Genomic DNA, 23,510 nt, shown 5'->3' on the forward strand with positions numbered 1-23,510 from the left:
AATGCAACACATGACTTTGTATCAGCGGTACCAGCATAAGAGCTAATTCCTTGTGTGACATCTGTGCTTCCTTTCATGCATATCTCGGAGCTTTCTCTTGCTTCTCACCAGTGTTGGCTCTTGATGGAGGGGATGCGTGGGATGTGTCTATTGATAAAAAGGTGCAGGTGGGAGATGCTGGTGAAGGCACGGCCTTGAGTGGTAATAATAATAAATAATAATACATTTTTATTTACAATGCCCTTTTCATCAAAGGATCTCAAGCTACAGGATAAAAAAATAATCTAATTTAAAAGAAAATGTCCATGGATGCATTGGTGGGTGTGGAGGGAAACCTTATATTCATTCCTGGTGGAAACAGGAAGCCAGTGGAGTGAGCGGAGGATGTGAGTAATGTGCTCATGCTTACGTACTCTCATCAGGATCCTAGCTGCAGAGTTTTGGATTTACTGGAGCCTCTGCAGGCTCTTGTTAGGGATCCCGATGAGAAGTGAGTTACAGTAATCTAGTCTGGAGGAGACAAAGGCACGGACCAGCTTTTCGATGAACAGGCAAAGGGAGAAGAAGTATATCAGCACATTGCCGAGGAAGGACGTGACGGGGGCAAACCAGGACTGTCTCAATCCAGACACAATAAAGAGCTGGTGGTGAAATACACAATTACAATTACACTATACTTTTGTAGTGCTCTACATCAGTGGTTTTCAACTGGTCTGGCCTCAGGACCCTTTATCTCTCCTTAATGACAAGATGTGATGCAAATCAAAGAAAATTTTCAACTTCTTACATTTATTAAAATTAAAAGATTGTGCAGTTTAAAAACGAGACAGTAGAATATAATATCACAGTATGAAAACACAAAAAACCAAATGTAATGATAAACCAAAATGACCAGCAAGTGCTGATGCTAGAGAGGGAATTATTCTCCTTTACCTTCAATAAGATGCAAGTCTTGCTCTATTCAGTCACTTCTTCAAGCATTAATCATAAGACTGACATGACAATCACGACATTTCACTGACATTTTTAATAGACTCAGTTGGTGTTTTCATTCAAAATATGTGAAATAAAGAAGTGCAACTTTTGGGAAATATTAACAAATAAAACAAATAATCTTCACTTACTGAAACTACGACAACACTGCACTATGGGGGAAAAAAACATGGGAAACACAGTGAAGTTGGACTGAAATGGGATTGTGCCACCTACTTTAATCCCTTATTGCATTATTCCAGCCGTTTTGCAAAAAAAAAAAAACTTTTTAGGACATAGCCAAAGCAAATGTTGTTCATAAACATTTTGGAGCTCATGCATGGTCTTGGTCTCTTTTGAAAGCCAAGTGGAGCATCGCCTTCAGCAGCTCAACACACTCCCTCCTCTCATCTTCCTCTCTTGGGTTGTCTCTCTCCAGACGCATCTAGTTTAGGAAACAATTGGAGAACACAATTGTGCTCAAGACCTCCCTAAAGCATGAATTCTAGACACAATGCATGTACGTGTCACATAGAGTGAGTCCCTCTTTCCTTCATTACTTTACATGCACTGCTGCCTCTGCTGGTACTGTACCAAGATGGCGGCGCTTTAGACACGCCCTCTCAAAGTCAATGCGCCTCCGTCTTTATAAGTCATGTGACTTGCTTGTCACATGATATGGTCATGTGATTCACCACCGTACCCGTCCAGTCTGTGGCCGGAACACTTTGGTAAACATGGCGGCGTCAGCATCTGTATTCAACCGAATGCGAACTGAGTCGAAAATAGGGGCTCAGTATGACCAAGAAGGGAACCTCATACAGGTACTGGTCTGTCTTTACTGTTTTAAGCGATTCAAACGAAGCGCACTGAGATAACGGTGAGGTCGCTGCAATAAGCTAGCTTGTAACGGTGTAACTGTGTAATGAAACGCCCCAGTAGGTTCTGCTGACTTATACTGTTTCTATATATAGATTCTTTATAGAACCAAATGCGATCCTCGATTATCAGTGATCTGAGTGTTTTGGCTTTCAGGTGGAAACCCGAGAGGATGAAGAGCAAAGCGTCAAACTGGCGGAAATCCTGGAACTTCTGCTTGCAGCTGGATACTTTCGAGCCCGCATCAAAGGGCTGTCACCTTTTGATAAGGTGCTGCTCTTCAGGCTCCCTCTGAGCTGGTCGCTTCATGCTCATGAAATGATGCCTAATTGGAAATTAGTTTGATTGTCATGTCCAGTGACCTTTCTTTTAGCTTTAGCTTTACAGATGAGATGACCTGGGTGACAGAATACCCACGCACTGAAATTTAATTGAATTGTGAACTTAATTACACCAATTGAAACCACTGTCAGGAGAAGTGAAAAAACGTTGACCACCTTGTGACAATTCAATGTTCTATTGGGAAACTGTCGGACCTGGTATTCATGTGTATGTTACTTAGACATGTAGCACCCACCTAGACCAGAACAGGTACCCCCACCCCATAGCAATGACACTCCTTGATGACAGCGGCCATCAAGGAGGTGCAACCTGACACAGACACACACACATAAACAGTTTAGGAACAACCTAAAAAAAAAAAAAAAAACGTGAAGAACAGCACAAGGTTTTGACCTGGCCTCCAAATTCACTAGATCCCAAACTGATCAGGTATCTGTGGGATGATCCACAGAGGCCCGCCCCCTCAGCCTGTTGAGCCTGATCAGTGTACATCTCATACAGTTACCCCAGAAAGCTTCACAGGTCAACCCTCCCTATTGTTTTACCCTCCCCCCTCTCTTGACTTGTTTTCTCCTTTCCTCCTCCTCCTCAGGTGGTCGGTGGTATGACGTGGTGCATCACCACATGTAACTTTGACGTTGATGTTAATCTTCTTTTCCAAGAAAACTCGACCATTGGCCAGAGAATGTAAGTTTTGATGGATTTCCACTGGTGGCTGATGAAAATCTGCATCTAGTTTTCAACAGTGTTCCAATTTTCAAATAAAAATGACAACATTAAACCCAAATACACATAATACACATTGTTTTAAAAACCTGAAATACAGGAGGTGCTAACTATTTTTGCCAATCTTTTAGACAGTCTGCATTAGACTTAATGCTGCTAATGCATTTAATGGAGTGTGTGCCTGATTAGTTTAGCTGACATTGCTAATACAACACATATTGAAAATAGTAGTTGTTTAAAACTCCCTCTCTCACTTGCACAAGCCACACTGACAACAAGGATGTTGGAGAACATTAAACTATTGGGTGGTTTATACCTCTGCATCAGTTTGACAGACCATACCCAGACCCTAACACTGACTTCGACCAGCTGTTGTAGCCCTATAGCTGAGACATGTTTATAATAAGGCCGTGGCGTCCTATGTCCTTTCAGAGCCCTGACAGAGAAAATAGTTTCTGTTCTGCCTAAGATGAAGTGTCCTCATCGCCTGGAGCCCCATCAAATTCAAGGATTGGATTTTATTCACATTTACCCTGTGGTGCAGGTAAGAGAATGCAACAAAAGCAAAGTCATAAACTAGCATTCTCTATTTTATAGTTTACACTATGATATAAATATTTTTGGAGATCTGTCTCTAAAGTAATTGTCCATTACATAAAGGTTCCTTTTCCACTGCTGTCTGAATTAAATTTGCATCAGCTACTAAGATTCATCTGCAATCACCTGCTGTTCGTCTCAGTTTTTGTTCCGTATGTGATTCAGTCTAAACGACGGATCTACCTGTAGCGTGGAACAAACCAGGACATACAGGAGTATGCTCTGTGCCTGTCAGCCTGTGCCCTCTGGGGTGTCCTTGTGCTTGATGAGTGAGTTGTGTCTCTTGCCAGTGGCTGGTGAAGCGTGCCATTGAGACGAGGGAAGAGATGGGAGATTACGTGCGAGCCTACTCCATTTCTCAGTTCCAGAGGACCCACACGCTTCCAGAGGTAACGGCACCGCTCAGTCACAGACTTGGCCATGGTGGACAACTCATTCAATGCCAGGGATTAACCTGTAGAGATGTTGACTCTCAATGGAAATGTTTTGTCATGGACACACACATTTAAAGTCCAAGAACCACCTGTATTGGAACTGCATTGGAGGGTTATACTTGTACGCTCAGCAGTCTGGCTCACTCTGTAACAAAGCTAGATGACGCTGGGTCTTTTTTCAGTAAAATCAGGCAATCTCCAAATAATATGAGATTTAACACAGAACAACAGAATTGAAGGCTGAGGTAGTGATCTTGTGTACAAAATGCAGACTCTAGGGGGCGCTATAAAACTAATTAGGTAAATAGATTTGTAAAACGAAGATGTCAGACCTCAGAAAATTGAGCAAATGGTTCGGGATTTATGCGTAAATATTATAATACATGTCAACGTGAGATTCTTCATGAAATGAACGACCCATATCAATTAAAACTCCCAATGATGGAAGCGTTGGTTAACTTTCAAACTGTACATCACAGTCTCAGTTTTTTTACATTTTACCTCCATTTGCTGATATAGACGCCATCAATTTCTGCCTTGAAATAGTCAACATTTCATTTGCAGCCTCAGTGAATGATTGCTACTGCCTAATTAAATTCCAGTAGGATAAAACCAGAAACCAAAAACCTCTTCCTCTCATCTGCAATATGACTTGCAGTGCTGAAAAGACACAGTGGAGGAAGAGTGACAGATTTGAAACACTGTGAAAAGAGTGTCGCAGTTGAAAACAGGGAAAACATTCAGTCACATTGTTCAGAAGTTTCAAGCAATGAAACACATACTTTAAGTGGAGAATAATTGTTGTTTTAGACTCTTTAGTCTCTATAGGACGGTCTTGCCTAGGCATGTGATGGTCGTTTCTTTCTGTGTTGACATTTGCTGTGGAATCCTTTGGTACAGGATGAAGAGTTTCTCCAGAAGAAAGACAAGACTATGAGGGCGATTCGGGATGTACTGGTGAGACCAAATTTATGTACCATCCAGTACCACACACGAGAATCGTGAGAGATTTATGTGCTCAACAGCGGTAACGACAAGACGTTTTCTGAAAGAACATTGTTTTTTCCAGGATGTGTACAAGCCACAGAGGAAGTACAGGAGGCAGAGGGATGCAGGGGAGCTGCTGGATGAGGAGTCCAGAGTTCACTCCACTCTGCTGGAGTATGGCAGGTGAGATCTCACATCGCGGGCGTCTATGTGTGAGAACATACGTGTGACTTCTACCACACACTGTGGATGATCTTGACACGTCTACACATTCGTTCACTTTCCACTCGGGGTTCATAGTTGCGTGGATGTTACAGATCAGTAACTGTCTGGTTCGTGAATGACTCGCTCACCTACTGAGCCGCAGTATGTGTTGACATCCTGAAACCAGCTGTTTGCATGCATGATCTTAATCATGATAAGACCTTAACACCGGTTTAATGTATGTAAGAATTCTCTCTTCTGAGTTCATGACATAAGCCCATCTGCTGCATCAAAGTCCCATTGTCTTTGTGATCGCCACATACTGTAGTTCATGAGTACAGCACAGGAAGTTCACCAGACATCTGTGTTGGCAGCAACGATTTAATGCTTGAACGTTCATTCATTCATTTTCATTCGTTCATTACGCTTGTCCTGTGGAGGGTCGCAGCTGGAGCCTATCCCAGCTGTTTCACTGGGTGAGAGGCAGAGTACACTCTGTACAGGTTGCCAGTCTATTGCAGGACACACAAAAGAGTAGTTTCTCCATACTTATGTGATAAACCATGACTGTAAAACTCCTGTAGTCTAAACACAGCTTTAGAGCTTTAACTTCTGTGTGTGGACACAGTGATCAGTGACAATAACTTGTATTTGAATACCTTTTATTGTCATTGAATGGCAACATACACCAAGACTTATAACTGTTATAAGTCACAGCAAGTAGAGCTCCCCCTAGTGACTGGCTGCAGTATAGGCCATAAGCTCCACCTCCTACATGTTAGTGGATGGGACTAAAATACATGTCAAATAAAAAAAATTCAAGGATGGTTACTGTCATTTTAGGTAGTTAATATAATGTTGGTGCATGTTCAAGTGTATGAGTTTGTATCCGTTTCATTGTAGTTATTAGAAACAGGATGTGACATAATGGCGTCCACCCACTCTGTTCTCATCATGAATCCACCTCTCTTGTCATGTTTCTCACCTGTCTGACATTGTTTTTTCTTCCATGCGTCCATCTCCATGTACTAGAATGTCAGATTTCCTCCTGTAAGTACTTGGATGACCGTGTGAAGCTTCTGTTTTTTTTCCGGCCAGCTTCTGCTCACAGAGCCGTGTGTCAGTCAACGAATGCAATGAATCGAATAGGCATGATGGATGCGAACTGTGGTGCTGCTGTGGAGTCCCTTAGTCTGTGATTCTTCAGTTTGTTGTGCTCAGTCATATTTTAATGTGGCATGGGTGGACAGTATACCAACATCTGTTTTCATATATATTTTCAAATGAGGTAGAGGGGGGACACAACATACATTATATTGCGTTTCACAACCCGTTCCTTCTGTAAAGCCGTGAGACATCTTCACCTATTATCCACGTGTGAAAACCCAGCCACAAGTTCCTGAGTGACGCCCCACCAGGTCTCAGTTTTAGAAGAGACCCATCAGCTAAACTGCTTGGATATATCCCATAATTATAAGAGGAGCCGCCTCGGTCTGTTGATTGTGTTTGTGCACAACCGGCTGTAGAGCATCTACCAATAGTGTGCAGGCACATCTAGGAAGCAGCAATACATTCAAGCTCCAGAAAGTTACCTGGGTTACAGGCTCCATTTGTTAACTGCATGAGTCTTTGCATGCTCATCTGTCATGTGTTTTACCAGCCACCACCACAATTCAGTTCTCACAACTCACTGGGCCCTGGTTTAATAGAAGCACTCTTTGTTTCACTTAATGTATCAGTCACTTATATTCTCAAACAGGAAGGGAACATTGCCTCTTTGTTTTTAAATGAATGCAGTGTGGTGTAATAGATGTGGTGTGACATCTCACATGTGGCTTTGGCTAAACATTTGCCCTCATTGGAGGAAACATGTACCGTTATTCGGCCTAAGGCCACAGAAACGCTCTTTGATATATATCGGTCGGCAATGAGCAAAACTCATGAGACGTTTCTTGTTTGTTTTCCTATAGACGATATGGATTCAAGCAGTCCAAACAAGATAAGGTAGGTATCCAGATTATTTGGTTTTTATGAAGGACTACATTCTAACAACATTCTGTTGTCAGACACGCCAGGACAGAAGGCCAGAAGGTCAGAAGGCCCCTGTCCAAGAATAACCAAGGGACAACATCATAAGAACAGCATCACTAAACATTTCTCAGAGCCTTGTCTTGCCAGCACGTCTGTTTCTGCTCCAAAAGGGTCAAATTTATACGTCAAATTTATAGTTTTAAACATTTTTACAAATTTATACACTATCTTATATGAAATACCAATGCCTTTTTTTCCCCTGTCTTGTCATGAAGCAACTTAGGTCCAATACCCTGCTGAGGAATAACTGTAGACTAATGAGTCTCCGAACCACAGTCACTGGTTAACCTGAATAATGGATAATACTGGAGACAATTGGACGAGGATGCAGTGATTTTGACCATTTGCTACATTTCTTTTGCATCTGATTTTGTCTTCGCTCCAATAGGCAGAAGAGGGGAAGACCTCGCTGGCCACTGGCTCTCAGGCATCGGCCCCTGGGATGGCAGAGGTAGCAGAGGAAGACAACCTGCAGGCAGCAGAGGAGGTGACAACTTGTGCAGTGTTTAGATCATAGGAGGCAAAAATACACCTATTAGACAAATGGTAAAGTTGAGGAAATAACCAGAGAGAATTGAGAAAGATACTTCAGATACAGATTTATTGCAGTTTATAATTACTTTGTCTTGCCTGGAAAAAAAGCTTTGCAAAATTCATTACTCCACAGTTTTCCTATATTTAATCTTGTAAAGTGTGAGATAGTTATTAAAAGACATATTTACTTGGCATGAATGTGTCTATATACAGTATGTTTAACTCCACACTGCTTTTTATGAATGTTGAATGTGAATGTTTTTTTGGATGCCTCTGTCAAGTGATTTCTTCTTTTTCACCTCTCTGTTTGTAAAATTCCAAACTTTTATACCTTACCGTCTAACTTAACTTGCTTCCATGTGTTGTATTTTTTTTTATTTAGATGCGAATCAAAGCTCTGATGACCAGCATGTCAACCATGGCAAATGAAGAGGTATGTAACTGAAACTAGGCTGTAGCTCAAAGTCATTTTAGTTCAGGGGCCACATACACCCCAATCTCATCTCAGGGGGACTGGACCAGTAACACAATAAGGTATTAACATAAAAATAACTTCAAACATTTCCTTTTGTTTTAGTGCAAAGAAGTACGTTATGAAGGTGTTTACATTTAATGAACTGCACTGTTGCAAAATATGTAATGAACCGCCAGACATTTCATAAAAAAAACAACTGCTGTTACTGTATAGTTCCATGTCTCAGTGTTGTGAAGTGAACAACTCTTACTAAAACTGTCTGAACAGTTACTTTTATTCAAAAAATTGCAGTTCACTTCGTCAGTGTAATTTTTGACTTTGCAAATTTATCCCACAGGTCAGTTTAGACCCACTGGTGGGCCGTATGTTTGACACCAATCTCTCTGTAACGCTGCTGTGCAACACCAGTTTTCTGTTTCTGCATTGCACCATTTCTAAGAGTCAGTCAAGCTAAATTTAAACTTTTTTCTAATCAGTTCATTAGTGTGAGAATCATTACATAAAGTGAAGTTATCCTCTCCTTAAAATAGGACCAAGTCAGGAATGATGTGTGTTGTTAAACACAGACTTTGCTGATGAAATCTTTTCATACCACTGCGTCAACTGTATGGCGAAACTCACTAACTAAAACATGTGTGAATTATCCAACGGTGTGGTTGTGATCAAGGTTTGTGCTTGTGCAGGGGAAGCTGACGGCAAGTGCAGTGGGTCAGATAGTGGGACTGCAGTCTGAGGAGATCAAACAGATAGCCTCAGAGTACGCAGAGAAGGTGAGAAACAATCAAAATACCAACAGTGTTGTTTAAAGAGGCCAAAGAAATGCTCTAGTATTTGTTGTACTATTTTGATCTACTGTTTTCTACTGGCCAAGGGAAAACTGAAATAGCTAATGTGTAATACGGTGATGGAGCATGTAACACAAATGTTTAGTCTATACACATCCTTGATCTGCATGTAAAGATGGTGCTGTGTATTTGTAGTCTGTAAAGTGCTTCATGTTAATATAAAAATACTCCTCTGGTGGTTTTTTATTACGTTGTTTGATTCAAAATTGAATATTTGGATGGCCAAATTTGTTAGTCATATTGTCTGAATTACCCTGATACCCCTGTATTTCACGCTATTAATGTTCTTAATTAATGCAGGTTATTGTATATTATTGTTATTGTATATTATTGTGTGTGTGTATATATTGCATATTCATCTTTGTTTTCCATGTGCGTCTGCAGCAATCGGAGTTGTCTACAGACGAGCGTTCAGAGCGATACGGCCCACTGCAACAGCACCGCAGAATGGTGGCTTCACTCAACAAGCAGATCCAGCAGAAGACCAAACAGCTGGAGGAGGTGAGCAGGTCACCGTGGTAGAATAGAAAGTGTCCTATTATGTAAAAATTCATTATCACAACCACTGTCACTAGGATGTTTTGAAAACCAGTTGGTAAAATATGTAAAATGTAGAACTAAGAGCACGCAATCATCTACAGTAGGGTTGGGTATTCGCAAGGACTTCACAATACGATACGTATCATGATACTTGAGTCACGATACGATACATTATTGCGATATTGTGATGTTGCGATATATATTGCAAAATTCTACATAGTTCAAAATGTAAATGCAACTTAAAATACAAGATGTATATATGTACATCAGATGACAGCCATAATTCATTGGACAAATTGAGTCAAAAAATAATATTAATCCAAATTATCCATTTCGAATTCATTGCACTCGTACAGAAAAAGTGGTGGTGGAGGTGTGTCATTCAGGAAATCGATATTGTATCATGACATATTGCCATATCACTATTTTTTCCCAGCCATGATCTACAGACTAAAGATGGACATAGGTAGCAATTTTGTCACACAAGCTTACTGTATGTCAATAGTAGTAAATTAATTTGTGTTGTTGCTAATTGATGACTATTTTTAGCAGCTGGATTAATTTGCATTACAGTGCAACATGACAAAACTGTCTCTCATGTCTTACCTTTGTTTGGTGGACAATCAAATGCGTGATGTGACATGTTGACTACAGCTTGGGCTAGAGGTTACCATAAGATAGTGTTAGGATTTGATGGTGAATATGATGGCAAGTTGTGCTAATGCTTTTTGTGGAAATAAACATGCTTGACAACACAAGATAAAATAATAATATGTAACCATGGAATTCTTTATTCCAAAGATGTCAGTAACAGTGTTGTTTCAGTTTAGAATAATTAATATTTTCCTCTACATTTTACACTGGTAATATTAATATCACTGGTTGTCATACCTACACAGGAATACAAAAAACTGTATTGGTAATTGTCATCAATCTAAAATGTCCAGTGGTGAATTGCTAACAACAAACTATGTTCATGAAACACGCATGCCCCGTAAGAGATGCCTTTGCTTCAATTGTCTGTCAGTGGGGAACAGCTGCTGTGTTGTAGATGATGTTTTATTTGATGTGTTTGTGCTCACAGCTACAAGCCAAGCATGCGAAGGTGAAAACGGATTGTGACGAGGCCAAGAGCAAACTGATGGAGGTAAATACCTGCAGCCAGCCAAGTATTGACACATTTCCTCGCTATATAAATTTTATACATTGATACAAGACAGATCGTAAATATCGTAAACTAAGGTTTCTGTTCCCACATACAGTGCCGGTCTCTCTACATTTCTGCATTCATTTTAACACAAGCCCTGAATAGACTAATTGCAGAACAAAATAAGTCTGAATTTGGCCTTGAAATTAACTTGTTATCCTGGAGGTGCACTTTTCACAGATATGCAATATTCTCATTTTCCCGAATAATCAAATGCACAAGTATCGTTAAAGTTACAGGTAACTTGTACTTAATTACACCATCTTTTTTAACTTCTTCCAGGTTACTGAGCACTCAGAGAAGCTGGAGAAAGAGTTCAAGTCTTTAGAGGGGATGGAAGAGCAAGCCGACGATGGGTGAGTCATTTAACTCTGATCACACAGTTAAACCTTTAGTGCAAATCGACCTGAACTGAGCTTATGTAATTAAAATCTTTACCCTAAGTGTGTTCCGTAACAAAAAAACGCCAGGACGTAGCATATCAAAGCAAATTTAAGAGCATGAGAACAATTTCTTATGATCACGTTTAAAACGACTCACCAAAAACGACTAGTTTATGGTGAGTGGTGCCCATTTCATGTTGGATGAGTGACAGACGATCCTCCTCAACAATTCCTACATTGTATGTTTAGATCAGAGTCACGTTAGAGAACTATTCATCTTTTATTAGACTATTAATGCTCTTTTAGAGTCCTGTGGGTCCTACGTAACCTGCGTACGTAGCCTACGCTGGTGTTAGTCATTTACAGTTGTGCGCTCATGAGTCTGGCTCACTCTGTAACAACACCTCCCAATCAATAGTCAGCGCTGTGTCTGTTTTGCCAGTCGTCCACTTCCTGCCTCACTTTCAGCAATGGCAACTGAAACTTTAGCTGAAAATTTGGTAAAATTTCTCCTAACACAAGTCAAACGGATGTTTGGTCTCCAAACCTCAGAAATACACTACTACCAAGTGGACCAATCACAGCTCTTGCGCTCTGCATCGTCACAGCATGTAGTTACATTTCTGGGGAGGTGCATGTCGGTTACTATGCTAGGATCTGTGTTAGCTTAACACAGATGTCTAAATTTACCTTACTTTTAACATCATACCACAGTATCTCTATAGTCAGAGTAATTGTAAACTATTTGTTTAGTTCAGACATAAAGTTAGAAAAGCTGGAGAAAGTACAATCCTAGATTTAATGTCAGTCTTCATTAAAATGTTAATCCCCCTTGTGGTCTTGCTGAATGCTGTGAGGTCTGTGGCAGGGATTTGAACTGTTTTGAACTTTTCATTGATGTTAATGTTTTGCTCTGTTGAACAGCATGTTGCAGAAGCTGAGGGCTCTGGTGACAATGAACGAGAACCTGAGGCAGCAGGAGCAGGAGTTCCGCGCACACTGCAGAGTTAGTGTGATTCATTGTCTTTTTGATGTTAACTGCCGTACATTTCCCCTTTTTAATGGGTGTATTCTGTGTGCAGGAAGAGATGACCCGTCTGCAGCAGAGCATTGAGGAGTTGAAATCGGCATCAGGACAGGACTCAGAGGAAGAGAAGGTAATTAGAGTGCCACTAAAAAGTATTTATACCACTCAAATTTACTGTGTTTCATAAAAAATGTGGATTTTCATACAGGTCTAGTGGTAGGACCACTTGTGTTTTTGTGTTTTTGGGGTTGTTGTCTTGCTCCTTGACTATTTCCTTTTACAAGATTGTGGGGAAAAAAATAAAACCTCTCTTCTTTTGTTGGATCAGTTTGTCTTACTCCATCCTTTGTTTCTCAGGACAGAAACCAGCTTATAGATAAACAGTACAACACAGACAGAGAGAAACTGCAGAAGATCCGTCTGCTCATGGTGAGTACTTCTTACAACATGACACAAGATTAGATGCAACACAAATTATCTAAGCAAATAGGTCACAGCAGCAGATGACAGGCCACAGATAACAGCCTCGCTGGTTATTATCAACTTGGCACAGTTTTAATCTCATAGTTCTTTTCGTTCTCTCTTTGCTCTGGAGCAGCTTGTTTTTCCGTGGATGAATTCATATCGAGGCGTAATTGTCACCTTGTGCACGTGGAAAAGCAAAACCAGACATGATCTAGAACTTCTAGGGAAGCTGTGACAGAAATCAACTCCACTGTGGAATATAAACATGTGCATTTAGTAAACTACTGAAATCCGTAGCCAAGTATTTTATTCAGCGTCATGCTTGTACACTATTGCATAACACAGGGGATCTATTGAAATTTTAAAAACAAAAGAAGGCCACATTCCTTCAAAACACAAGTCATTATTTTATACTCGACAAAAACAAGGCAGAATCAAAAGAGTTAATGACAGTTTATAAGCATAGTATGACATTTCCTCTTCTACAGTTTTACTTTTTTTTAACACACTTACTTACTTAACACCGAGCAATATTAGGAGTTTTTAAACATTACAGACCTTTTAACACTAGCTAATAATAAATATTTAATAATAAAAGTGTAAAAACAAAATCAGCTACTGAGCCGATTAGACGAGAGATCAATCACGGGATTTTTTCATCGATCTGCGCATGTCACATGTCTACAAAATGGCTGTTTTAATCAAAAGTAGTGTTATGTCTGAACGTCAGATCAGAATAGATGACCTCACATGTAAACCACTGACCTGAAACCTTCAATCTGAATGATTTCAGTTGGAATGACAAAAAGTGTCCATGTAAACCCCGCTAATGATTCAGTTTGTATCAGAACGGGCCATGATTTCATTGGGCTGCTTGTTTCTACCGATACAGAGAAAAACTATACCTCTCCATTAAATTGGATAGTCCTCCAACCAATCGGAGACAATTTTTGTAAATAAATTCAACTTCATGTCGCTGAGATGATAAGTCTGACTACGTAGCTCTTAAGGCTCACTTAGAGTACCAGTAACTTACGCACAAAGCCGACACCAGTGTGAGCCATTTATAGCCGTGTGCTCATCAGTCTGTAATAACTCCACTCAAACACTAGTCGGCGTTGTGTCTTTTTTGTCAGTCATTTGCCGGTTCATTTTTGTTTCTTCTTCCTACTCCACTTTCAACAATAGCAACTGAAACTTTTTTGCCGAAGACCTACAAAACATATGTTTATATCTCCAAACAGAATCTTTCTTTGGCGTAGGCGAGAAGGTCTCACTGCATCACGTGTGTGCTAGAGGGCGCTGTTTTCAGTGTTGGGAAAGTTTATCAGTTTCTACGTGGAGGAATTTCATTTCTGGTTGCCATTCACAACGCTGCTTCTGCATCACTTAATTTCCCTGAGGCATTAGCATTAGTGGTGGATTAAGTGGTGGGCGATGTCTTATTCAGAGAAAGAGGAAGATAGTTTTCATTACTTTGGTGACAGTTTTGATCATTTTGCTACCATTTATTTTTCTTTGAATACAAAACCTCTACACATTAGAAACACTCTTGAATTCAAACTGAATCCCTCACGATTCCCTTGACTCTGCTCAGGCTCGGAGGAACCGAGAGATTGCCATCCTGCAGAGGAGGATTGACGAGATTCCGAGCCGGGCCGAGCTGACCCAGTATCAGAAAAGATTCATTGAACTCTATAGCCAAGGTGGGTCTCTCCTCTGCATCAGGTCCATCAAGGGTTTGTGTTCAGGAAGCACAGACCACCAGTCATGAATGAATATCTGAAAAATCTGTAATACATTATTCTTTTTATTTGTTTCGTGTCTTTCAGTCTCTGCTACGCACAAAGAGACCAAGCAGTTCTTCACTTTGTATAACACTTTAGATGATAAGAAGGTCTATCTGGAGAAGGAGGCAAGTAATCACTGCGGCCATTTCTCAGCGACTTGGGGAATTTTTGCTAATCTAAGAATGTGACTTTAGGGAATTTAGGGCCAATACTGAGCAGTACACACATGAACAAATAATTATGAGAAATATATGTGCTTTTTATTTCTGTAGGTGAATCTTCTGAATTCCATTCATGACAACTTCCAGCAGTAAGTATGAAATTCTGATCATCACAGGTTTTCATGTCATGGATGAGTCTCTGAGTTTGTTTTTAGAATTCTAAAGACTCTTTTATAAATCTGCAGGATCGAGACGCAGCAGCTTACACATGTAGCCAGTGCTGAGTCATTTATACCTGGGCTCAGTCTGGTTCACTCTGTAACAACTCCACCCAAACACTAGTCGGCGCTGTGTTTTTTTTTTTTTTTTTTGTTGTTGTTTTTTTTTTGCCCATCGTGTTAATTCTTGTTTCTACTTCCTGCTTCACTTTCACGTCAGTTATTAGAGCTCAAAGGCTGGCAGAATTAGCTGCGTAGCCTTTTACACGTGTGCGAAGACTTACGGCATCGTTTAAAGTGTGACAGTGTAACGCAGTCAGCCACATTAAACATTCTGATCATTACTGTATTTTGACAAATTTAAATGTGATTTGTTTCCCTGTTATATGGAGATTTGTGTAAACATTGGAACTGATTTAATGCACATTTGTTTTGCAGAACTAAACATTCTTAGTTTTGATTGAGGAAGGTCTTTATAAACATTTATTATTTCCATACATGTCCAGTGACTCTAAACTCTTATACCCCTCCAGAGCCATGTCTTCTTCAGCTGCCAAGGAGCAGTTCCTCAGACAGATGGAACAAATAGTGGAGGGAATCAAACAGAGCCGCATCAAGGTACGAGTCTCTCACTAAGAGGAGAATGGATTTGTTACAGCTTAGCTGCTATTATCTGCCTATAATGACCAGACAATAACAGCTTTTAATATTTGGATGGGATAGTTTTAATCAAGAAATTGAATCATATTTTGTCTTGAATTTATTCAGTGCTACATCATCCAGCCTTATTTATCTACCACTGTTGGACAAATGTGGCAGCAAAATATAATGGAAGTATTCTATGAGACTATGCACTTCATTCTTTATTTTCCTGTCTCCTTCTCCAGATGGAGAAGAAGAAGCAGGAGAACAAAATGAGGAGAGATCAGCTGAACGATGAATACCTGGAGCTGCTGGACAAACAGAGGCTGTACTTCAAAACCGTCAAGGAATTTAAAGAGGTAATAAAAATAATGTATGAAATCAGAATCAGTCAGAATCAGTGAACCTTTATTTGTCCCACAAATTTGGGAAATTACAGGGAATTTTTAAGCTTTGTTGTTTTTCATACACCACGAATTGAATCCCTGAGACATGTGTACCTTCACTACAGATCAACTTCAGTGATTGAACACATCTGTATTGGTCAAGTGATCAAGGAGTGATTTAGCATATACCTGCAATGTAAAGTGTAGGAAGTGGTTCTTTTATGTCAAATCTCAAATAATTCCCTCCATATGACATGATGACTAAACAGTCAAATGTTTTTTTTTCATCACAGGAATGTCGCAAAAACGAGATACTCCTGTCCAAGCTGAGAGCTAAAGGAACTTCCTGATGTTACTGTCAGCAGGTTTTATGTAAGGAGAAACATAGTGTATAATCTGAATGAGCTAAAGTGATCATTGATGCATTCCATGTCATTGTTTATGTCTAACGGATTCGTTAACACACTTAGGATTTGGGTTCTAAACCCCTGGAAATTCCTTTGACACTGGGCTCCGAATACGTCCCACATCCTGCAGACGCATGAATCTAAATACATTTCTTTGGAAAGTCTGGTTTTGATTACATTCTCCGTAACAATGCCAATAAAAACAAACCACCATCAATGCCCCCATTCTCACGATGTGGAGCTGCAACAGAAAAGAGAGTCCCATAACTTTTAAATGTTTCCTTTGCTAATAATGCCTCTCTTACACGTCTCTAATGTTCTTACTCTCTGTCACCATCCAATGACCATGTATGACCAAGGTAATGAATAAAATAATATTTTGAAAAGCCTTTTCAGTTACTCATCTCAGATAGGATGTTACTGTCATACACTGCTGTTTGACGGCAATCCACTATCAGAAGGCACCAGAGTGTAGTTAAAAGTCACATGATGAATCACTGAAGGAGACATCCTGTGTCTTCATGTCTCCTAGTGCACATGTCCAACATGGCCAAAGAAACAAAACAAAACATGGTGATTGGTTTTCACCAATCACACACATCCATTTAGAAAACTATTTAGAGTATATTTTAAGATTTATATCACATGAGAACCTACATTACCAGTTAGGTCAGAGGGTTATGTGTCATTGGCTAGTTATGGAAACAGTCTGATCAGTTGGATTTCATCTCAGAGCTGATAGCAGACGTCCCACAGCTCCTTAGGATTTCTGTCACTGCCATCATGTACAAATTTCAGTTTCAACTAAGACAAAACAGAAGGCTAAAACAACCAGTAATCAATTACAACAATGCTGGTACAAGACTAAACTTTTCAAGTACAAGATACAATATAGTTTAAGTATGATGGTAGTGTAGATTTTTCATGAATGAAGTCGACCAGAAGGTGGCTCTACACTGTAAATGTTGGAGGTTGACTTTGAAGATGGTGTCATTTTATAGACCTGTTCAAATAACAGATTGTGCTGTGAGTGATAGACATGATCCGACTTTCTCATTAAAGACCCACTGCACTTATTTTCAGTAGTCTTCTTCTTTATTATTATTATTATAGTTAATGTAAAAGGTTTTATAGGAGGTAGTCTTGCATCCGCAGCAGTTCACTACCAATATATAGCATCCCCCTGAACTGGAACTGATTACGAGTGCGTGTCATTCATATGGAGTTTGCTTGTTAACCATTTATATATTTTATTTAGAAAAGAGAATAAAAAAAGCTCTGTAAATATGAGGGAAATGAAGCAATCGTACCTTCTGCCATATTGGGTGTCATTTGAAACTAGAATCTATTGATTTTAAGCTTCACATTGCTGGAGCTCATCTAACTACAGAGCAAACATGCAGGAGTTTCTGCTTACGTCTCCGTATTTCATTACATCTCCCAACAGTGGACAACAAGTGCAAGGGATATACTAACTGTTGTGGTGATTTATTTATATATATATATATTATTTATATATATATATATATATATATAAATATATATATATATATATAATATATATATATATATATATATATATATATATATATATATAATATACAACTCTCACCACTTTATGGAGTGGTTGGTGTTGCAACTGTTGGTCACCATCATGTCACATCCTGTTTCTGTAGCATCAAATAAATAACTAAAATGAGACTTATCCAAAGTGACACTTGGATATGCATCTACATTATATTAACTACCTAAAATGACAGGAAAAAATATTTGACATGTGTTTTAGTTAGACCCAAGTCCCATCCACTAAGATGGAGGAGGTGGAGCTTATGACCTATACTGCAGCCAGTCACCAGGGGGAGCTCTACTTGCTTTGCCTTCACTTTTGCTGCCATCTTCACTTTCACGGTTTCTACTTACTGAGAGCTTTACAATGGTATACCACATACCTTTGAGACTTGTTTCCCTGAGGAAGTACACACAAACGCAACAACCATTTTGAGACCAATAATACAATTTAGTTTTTAGCGATTTTGTAACGTGTGCTATAGCAGATGACGGTGTACAGGCTAAATTATACAAAGCTCCAAGGTTGAATTCTATGCCTGTTGCCTATTTTGTAACCTCCATTAATGAGTTCATAGCCCCTAAATGGAGATTCCAACAACTTCCCAAATACTCAAGTGAACAAGGAAGCCCATCTCTGCAGCCGAGTTTTGACATTTTGAACATTGTAAAAGAAAATAGTTAAAGGAATAGCAATGACCTGATGGCTTAACTGGAAAAACTGAATTACATAGGATTTAGTTCCCTATTGGTTCAGTTTTATGTGTCTACATACTTTAGGTCATGAAGTGTATCTGGCAGCCCAGGTATACTTCTACAACTAGAAGTGTACTACTATAAAAATCTAAAATCTGTGTATTACAAATGTGTTCTTCTGCCTCAGCCTCTGCTCCACTATCAGTACAGCCTGCTCTCCAATCTCACGATTGTGATACTGAACAGACAGCTCGCATTTCTCTCGCATGTCACAGCTTTGATTGGTTGAAAGAAATGTCCATGTACGCAGGCTACAAACTGTGTCAAAGATTGTCTTGTCTATGTTTTTCCCCATCCTTCACTGGTTAACTTCCAGCAGGCTGATGCTTGACAAGCTGTTTCCTTCAAAGTCCAAGCGTGGAGGCTTTCTGCAGGAGCTTCATGGAACATCACGTGTAAACGCCGTTGTTGGCAGGATCACTGATATTTCACTGATAATCACTGTGAACAGTTAAGTATCTTACAGTGCTTCAGTGTTGAAAAAGGCGTCAGAGGAGATAAAAGGAAGGCGTGGGAGTAAAGGAGGTGGGAACCAACCTCAGTTAGACCTGTTGTTCAACAGAAGAGGAGACCCAACCTGAACCTGTGGGATATACAGGAGGTCTAGGAGGTCAGATCTTGGTCAGAGGACATGACTGGGTGTCGTGCATCAGTGTCGGGTCTGCAGGCATGTGTCTGATATGTTTACACTATGAACGTCTCCACACTGCTGCCTGGATTTCTCTTGCTCCAGCTTTTAACAGTGTGTGATCGGGCGTCTGGAGCAAACAAACAGGAACCAGCTGCTTCACTTGAGGACCACAACACTCTCTTCAGGGGCCTCTGGAAGCTGCAAATCAGGGACTCCCTGCTGAAAGGAAAAGGTAAGCAAGCACCGGGGGAAACGTCTTACTTATCAGAGTGGAAACCATATGTTAAGAGAACTATAACATTTCAATGATTGCTTCAGCGATAAATATGTTTGTCCCAGCTAAAGCCCAGAAATGAATCCAAATAGAAAATCTGTGTGGGAACCTGAAGAGGGCCGTGCATGGGAAGTGTCCTCACAATCTGACATGAATTCTGGAAATCAGTTTGAATGAGGGGTAGTATAAAATATTATATTCAGTGATTTAAGGTATCAACAAGGACTCAAATGAAATGATTCTGTAAAAACAACTGTACTGTTGAACGATGCCCGTTTGATTTGTCTGAAACTCATCGCATCCCTTCTTACTCAACAGTTTACATTTATGTGATGATGTCACAAAATGAGTGACACTTTCAGTGGTTCAAAACTCATGACGAGATTTTGTCAGTTGCAGAGTCTATTAATTCTGTCTTTTGTAATAGCGCTTTGGTGGGTTTTATGCAATATGAAGAATGACAACTAGGAGAAAACATCTGTAAGTGGCAGTGTCATATCCAGCTCTCTCATTTTTTAAACACCACTCATGTCTGTGTAATGCAGGTTCCAGTCCTCATCCGACTAGAGAAGAGGTTAAACAGCAGCTGCTCTACTGTCGTGTTGGGATTGGTTACCATCTCCAGATCCTGCCCAGCGGCTCGGTAGGAGGCGTCCATAAACCCACTGAACACTGTGAGTTTGGTCTGCAAATATGACATCCTCCCATCACGATCGTGTGTTATGTGTTTGGAGAGTTTACTGATATGACCCCAGAGTACGTCCATCTGAATCCTAACACTTCTGCTGAGCAGCAGCATCTGTTTCCTTCTGTCATAAATAAGTGTAGGAAAACAGTTAAAATTTACTGTTCACTCATATAAATTTGATTGGTAGGAGAATACAGGGATGAACACAGGACAACCAGTGAAGTCCAGTATGGATGTAGCAACTTCATGATTTTAATTAAAGAAAAGGGAACTGAAACAGTGGAGAAGGAATGGACCACATCATTACGCCAAATAAGTTAAAGTAATAGAGCAAAACTGGGCCTGGTTTAACAAGCTAAACAACACATTTAATATTGAAAACAGCAAACAAAAGTCTATCTTCACTACTAAAATATGATACTCAAACTACACAGCTGGAACCAACCAATAATCATAGAGTGTATAAACAAAGTATTATCTATGTGGTGAGGTGTGTACCTAGGGTTGCCACCTTTCAGAAATGAAAATAAATGACGCCCACCACAGCTCCACGGGGCCATGACCACCACAGGTTAAGAACTGATGTTGGTTTGAAGGCAAAGAGCAGCAACACCAAATATTGATGTGATTTACATTTTTCTTTTGTTCGCTCACTAAGTGCTTTTTGCACTTTTGACAACAGGCTAAACTGCATGTTGTTGCTCTGTACCTGTACATGCGTAATGACAATTAAGTTGAGTCTGAACTTTACTCAATAAAGCATACAGTGAGACTGTGATAAAGTTGGAAAAAAATAAATAAATAAACCCTACTCTTGTTGGAATCACTTCCAGGTAAAAGTAATTATACTGAAGCTCTGATGATGAGTTTAATGTTTATGTAACAGCTGGGTGCAAGAAAGGACCGGTTCCATATTGCAAAAACACGTAATGAAGTCTAATTAGGGTCGAGAATGAAATGAAATGAAACTAAACTGAATAAATTAAATAAAACTAAATGGAGGACTGTGATTCAGTTCCTTGGCCGGATGTTGACAAGTGTTTCAGAACCACAGCTCTGGAGGCTGAAAAGTGGCAAAAGAGTTGACAGAGTAGAGAACGTTGTAGAAGGAGCTGTGTGCCAGAGTAGTCACACAACACCATGTCTTTTGCTGCTGCAGAGTTGCAGTCTGCAGTTTTAGGCAGAGATGAAAGCCACCAAAACCCTGACACAGAAGTCACGTGGTGTCAGTGGGATGAGCTTGAACGCATCCTTCATTATGCGTTGAGAGGAGGCTCTGTTGTTGCTACTGTTTTCAAGCTGCCCAAAGAGCTCTTTGTGGGTCTCTTTGGTGTTCTTCTTTCTCGGGAAAGAAGCTGATGCATCTATGGAGACCCTCCATCGTCTGGTCAATCAGATGTTTAGTACAGTCACAGACAAAATACTAAACAAATCCTAAAACAACCATTATAAACTTAAAATTGGTTGGCTCCATAAAAATACACATTTTGAGTGGGTCATTTGTGATCCACTAATGAAGGCCGTGCCTTTTGGAAGAAGATTCTGTGGTCAGATGAGTCCAGTTTCCAGCTTCATCTTCCTTCTGCTAATGTGAGGGTACAGAAGGCCAGGTGAAGCATTATCTCCAGCATGTACAGTACCTACTGTCAGAAATGGAGGAGACAGTATCATGGTTTGGGGATGTATGAGTGCTGCTGGTGTTGGTCATCTCACTGTCTGTGATGACTCAATGAACTAAATATTGTGCCATTCTCCAAACCCACATGCTCCCTTCTGCACTGGATGGAAAGAATAGAATAAAATAGAATGTCCTTTATTGTCAGTATACAGTGTACAGTCAGACTGCAGAATTGTTGTATTTGTTTGTGTCTGTCTAATGCAGCCACACCTTTCGAAAACACACAAAAAAACATTTTTTTCACAAATATTTCATGACAATATTTGAGACTGTGAGAAATTTGAAGGGTGTACTTTAATATGTTAATTTATCCTGCATTTCTGCATCTCCTCAGGTCGGATGAAGGTGTTCGCTATGAAGCATGGAGTGGTGGGAATCAGAGCAGTTAAGAGTGGCTTGTACCTCTGTATGAGTAAAGACGGACTGGCATACGGAGCGGTAAGTAGCCTACTGCACAGGCGAGCCTTTAGTACAGTGCTACGTTGAGCACACTGACTGTTATATACGGGCAACAGTATACAGCACACGGCTGGATAACACTAACAGACTCTGTGGCTGTCTTCTTTCCAGGAGAAGTTTTCTGACGACTGCATGTTGAAGGAGAACTTGGAGGAAAATCACTACACCACCTACTCCTCTCTGTCTTATCCAGGCATCTACCTGGCTCTTTCCCACAAGGGGGAACTCAGGAGGGGCAACAGCGTTACCAAACACCAGCCCTGCACCCATTTCCTGCCTCGAAAGACATCATGATCAGGGTCCACTACTCTTTTTGGAACTTTCAGACGAAACAAGACTGCGCAGGACTGGATTCCTGTGGAACTTTAAGTAGCTGATGGAGCCTTAAGCTGCTCTGGATATGGAGGTCGTTCAACACCAGAGATAAAGGAAAGAAAGCACTGTTCTTACTTTTAACTCCCTTGTGCCTCCAAAGCAGTTGTGAGTCATCAGAGAGTGGACGTGAGGCTTCTGAGGGGGTCCTGTGGTGTCTGGTGTTGTTAGTGGGGACCTTCACGTCTTATGAGGGGAGGGGCCTCTGTGGATTATCCCACAGATACTTGATCAGTTTCTAGTGAATCTGGAGGCCAGGTCAACACCTTGTTCTTCATGTTTCTTCATGTTTTTGAGTTGTTCCTAAACGATTTGTGTGTGTGTGTGTGTGTGTGTGTGTGTGTGTGTGTGTGTGTGTGTGTGTGTGTGTGTGTGTGTGTGTGGGCTACCTCCTGCTGGGGATGGCTGCTGCCATCAAGGAGTGTCATTGCTATGGGGTGGGGGTGTTTGATCTGGTCTAGGTGGGTGCTGAATGTCTAAGTATTCATTCAGTTCTCCTGTCAGTGGTTTTAATGTTGTGGCTGATCAGTGTATGAGTCAACTACACATGAAGAGTAATACAGCATCATCTGTATTTTAGAGACATAATACTTTGAAGGAGATTGTTCGTGCATGTTCGGTTTTATCGTGGAAACTGTAAAATGTAATCCAATTTTGCCTTTTTAATAAAAATATATGTTTTATATAATTGTGTGTGCTGAAGCAGCCTCTTATATTATTTTCATCAATTTATAATGAGGAAATATATTTCCATATAATGTTAAGCTACAGCAT

At 40.2% G+C, this 23,510-nt stretch overlaps 2 protein-coding genes across 4 annotated transcripts; both read left to right on the forward strand.

Moving 5' to 3' along the window:
* Positions 1-1,659: 1,659 nt before the first annotated feature.
* ccdc93 (coiled-coil domain containing 93) lies at positions 1,660-16,701 on the forward strand. Of its 3 annotated transcripts, XM_047601582.1 has the most exons (25): positions 1,660-1,796; positions 2,008-2,121; positions 2,786-2,880; positions 3,352-3,463; positions 3,807-3,905; positions 4,851-4,907; positions 5,020-5,120; positions 6,174-6,191; positions 7,112-7,145; positions 7,621-7,719; positions 8,149-8,199; positions 8,925-9,011; positions 9,471-9,587; positions 10,711-10,773; positions 11,116-11,189; positions 12,141-12,222; positions 12,299-12,373; positions 12,601-12,672; positions 14,306-14,414; positions 14,541-14,623; positions 14,771-14,808; positions 15,411-15,495; positions 15,765-15,878; positions 16,199-16,277; positions 16,376-16,701. In XM_047601582.1, exons 1-24 carry the CDS (start codon positions 1,710-1,712, stop codon positions 16,253-16,255), a joined length of 1,923 nt encoding a protein of 640 aa, XP_047457538.1. In that variant the 5' UTR covers positions 1,660-1,709; the 3' UTR covers positions 16,256-16,277; positions 16,376-16,701. The 3 variants fall into 3 exon arrangements, with proteins under 3 accessions (XP_047457538.1, XP_047457537.1, XP_047457539.1); XM_047601581.1 differs by having other exon boundaries at positions 16,199-16,701; XM_047601583.1 differs by lacking the exon at positions 6,174-6,191 and having other exon boundaries at positions 16,199-16,701.
* A 2,019-nt stretch (positions 16,702-18,720) lies between these two features.
* Positions 18,721-22,930, forward strand: fgf9 (fibroblast growth factor 9). The gene is made up of 4 exons (XM_047601340.1): positions 18,721-19,497; positions 20,085-20,213; positions 22,240-22,343; positions 22,476-22,930. The coding sequence occupies exons 1-4, from the start codon at positions 19,326-19,328 to the stop codon at positions 22,656-22,658; spliced, it is 588 nt and encodes a 195-aa protein (XP_047457296.1). The 5' UTR covers positions 18,721-19,325; the 3' UTR covers positions 22,659-22,930.
* The last annotated feature ends 580 nt before the right edge of the window (positions 22,931-23,510 follow it).

Source organism: Mugil cephalus, chromosome 12 (assembly GCF_022458985.1).
Source record: "Mugil cephalus isolate CIBA_MC_2020 chromosome 12, CIBA_Mcephalus_1.1, whole genome shotgun sequence".
Taxonomy (NCBI): domain Eukaryota; kingdom Metazoa; phylum Chordata; class Actinopteri; order Mugiliformes; family Mugilidae; genus Mugil; species Mugil cephalus.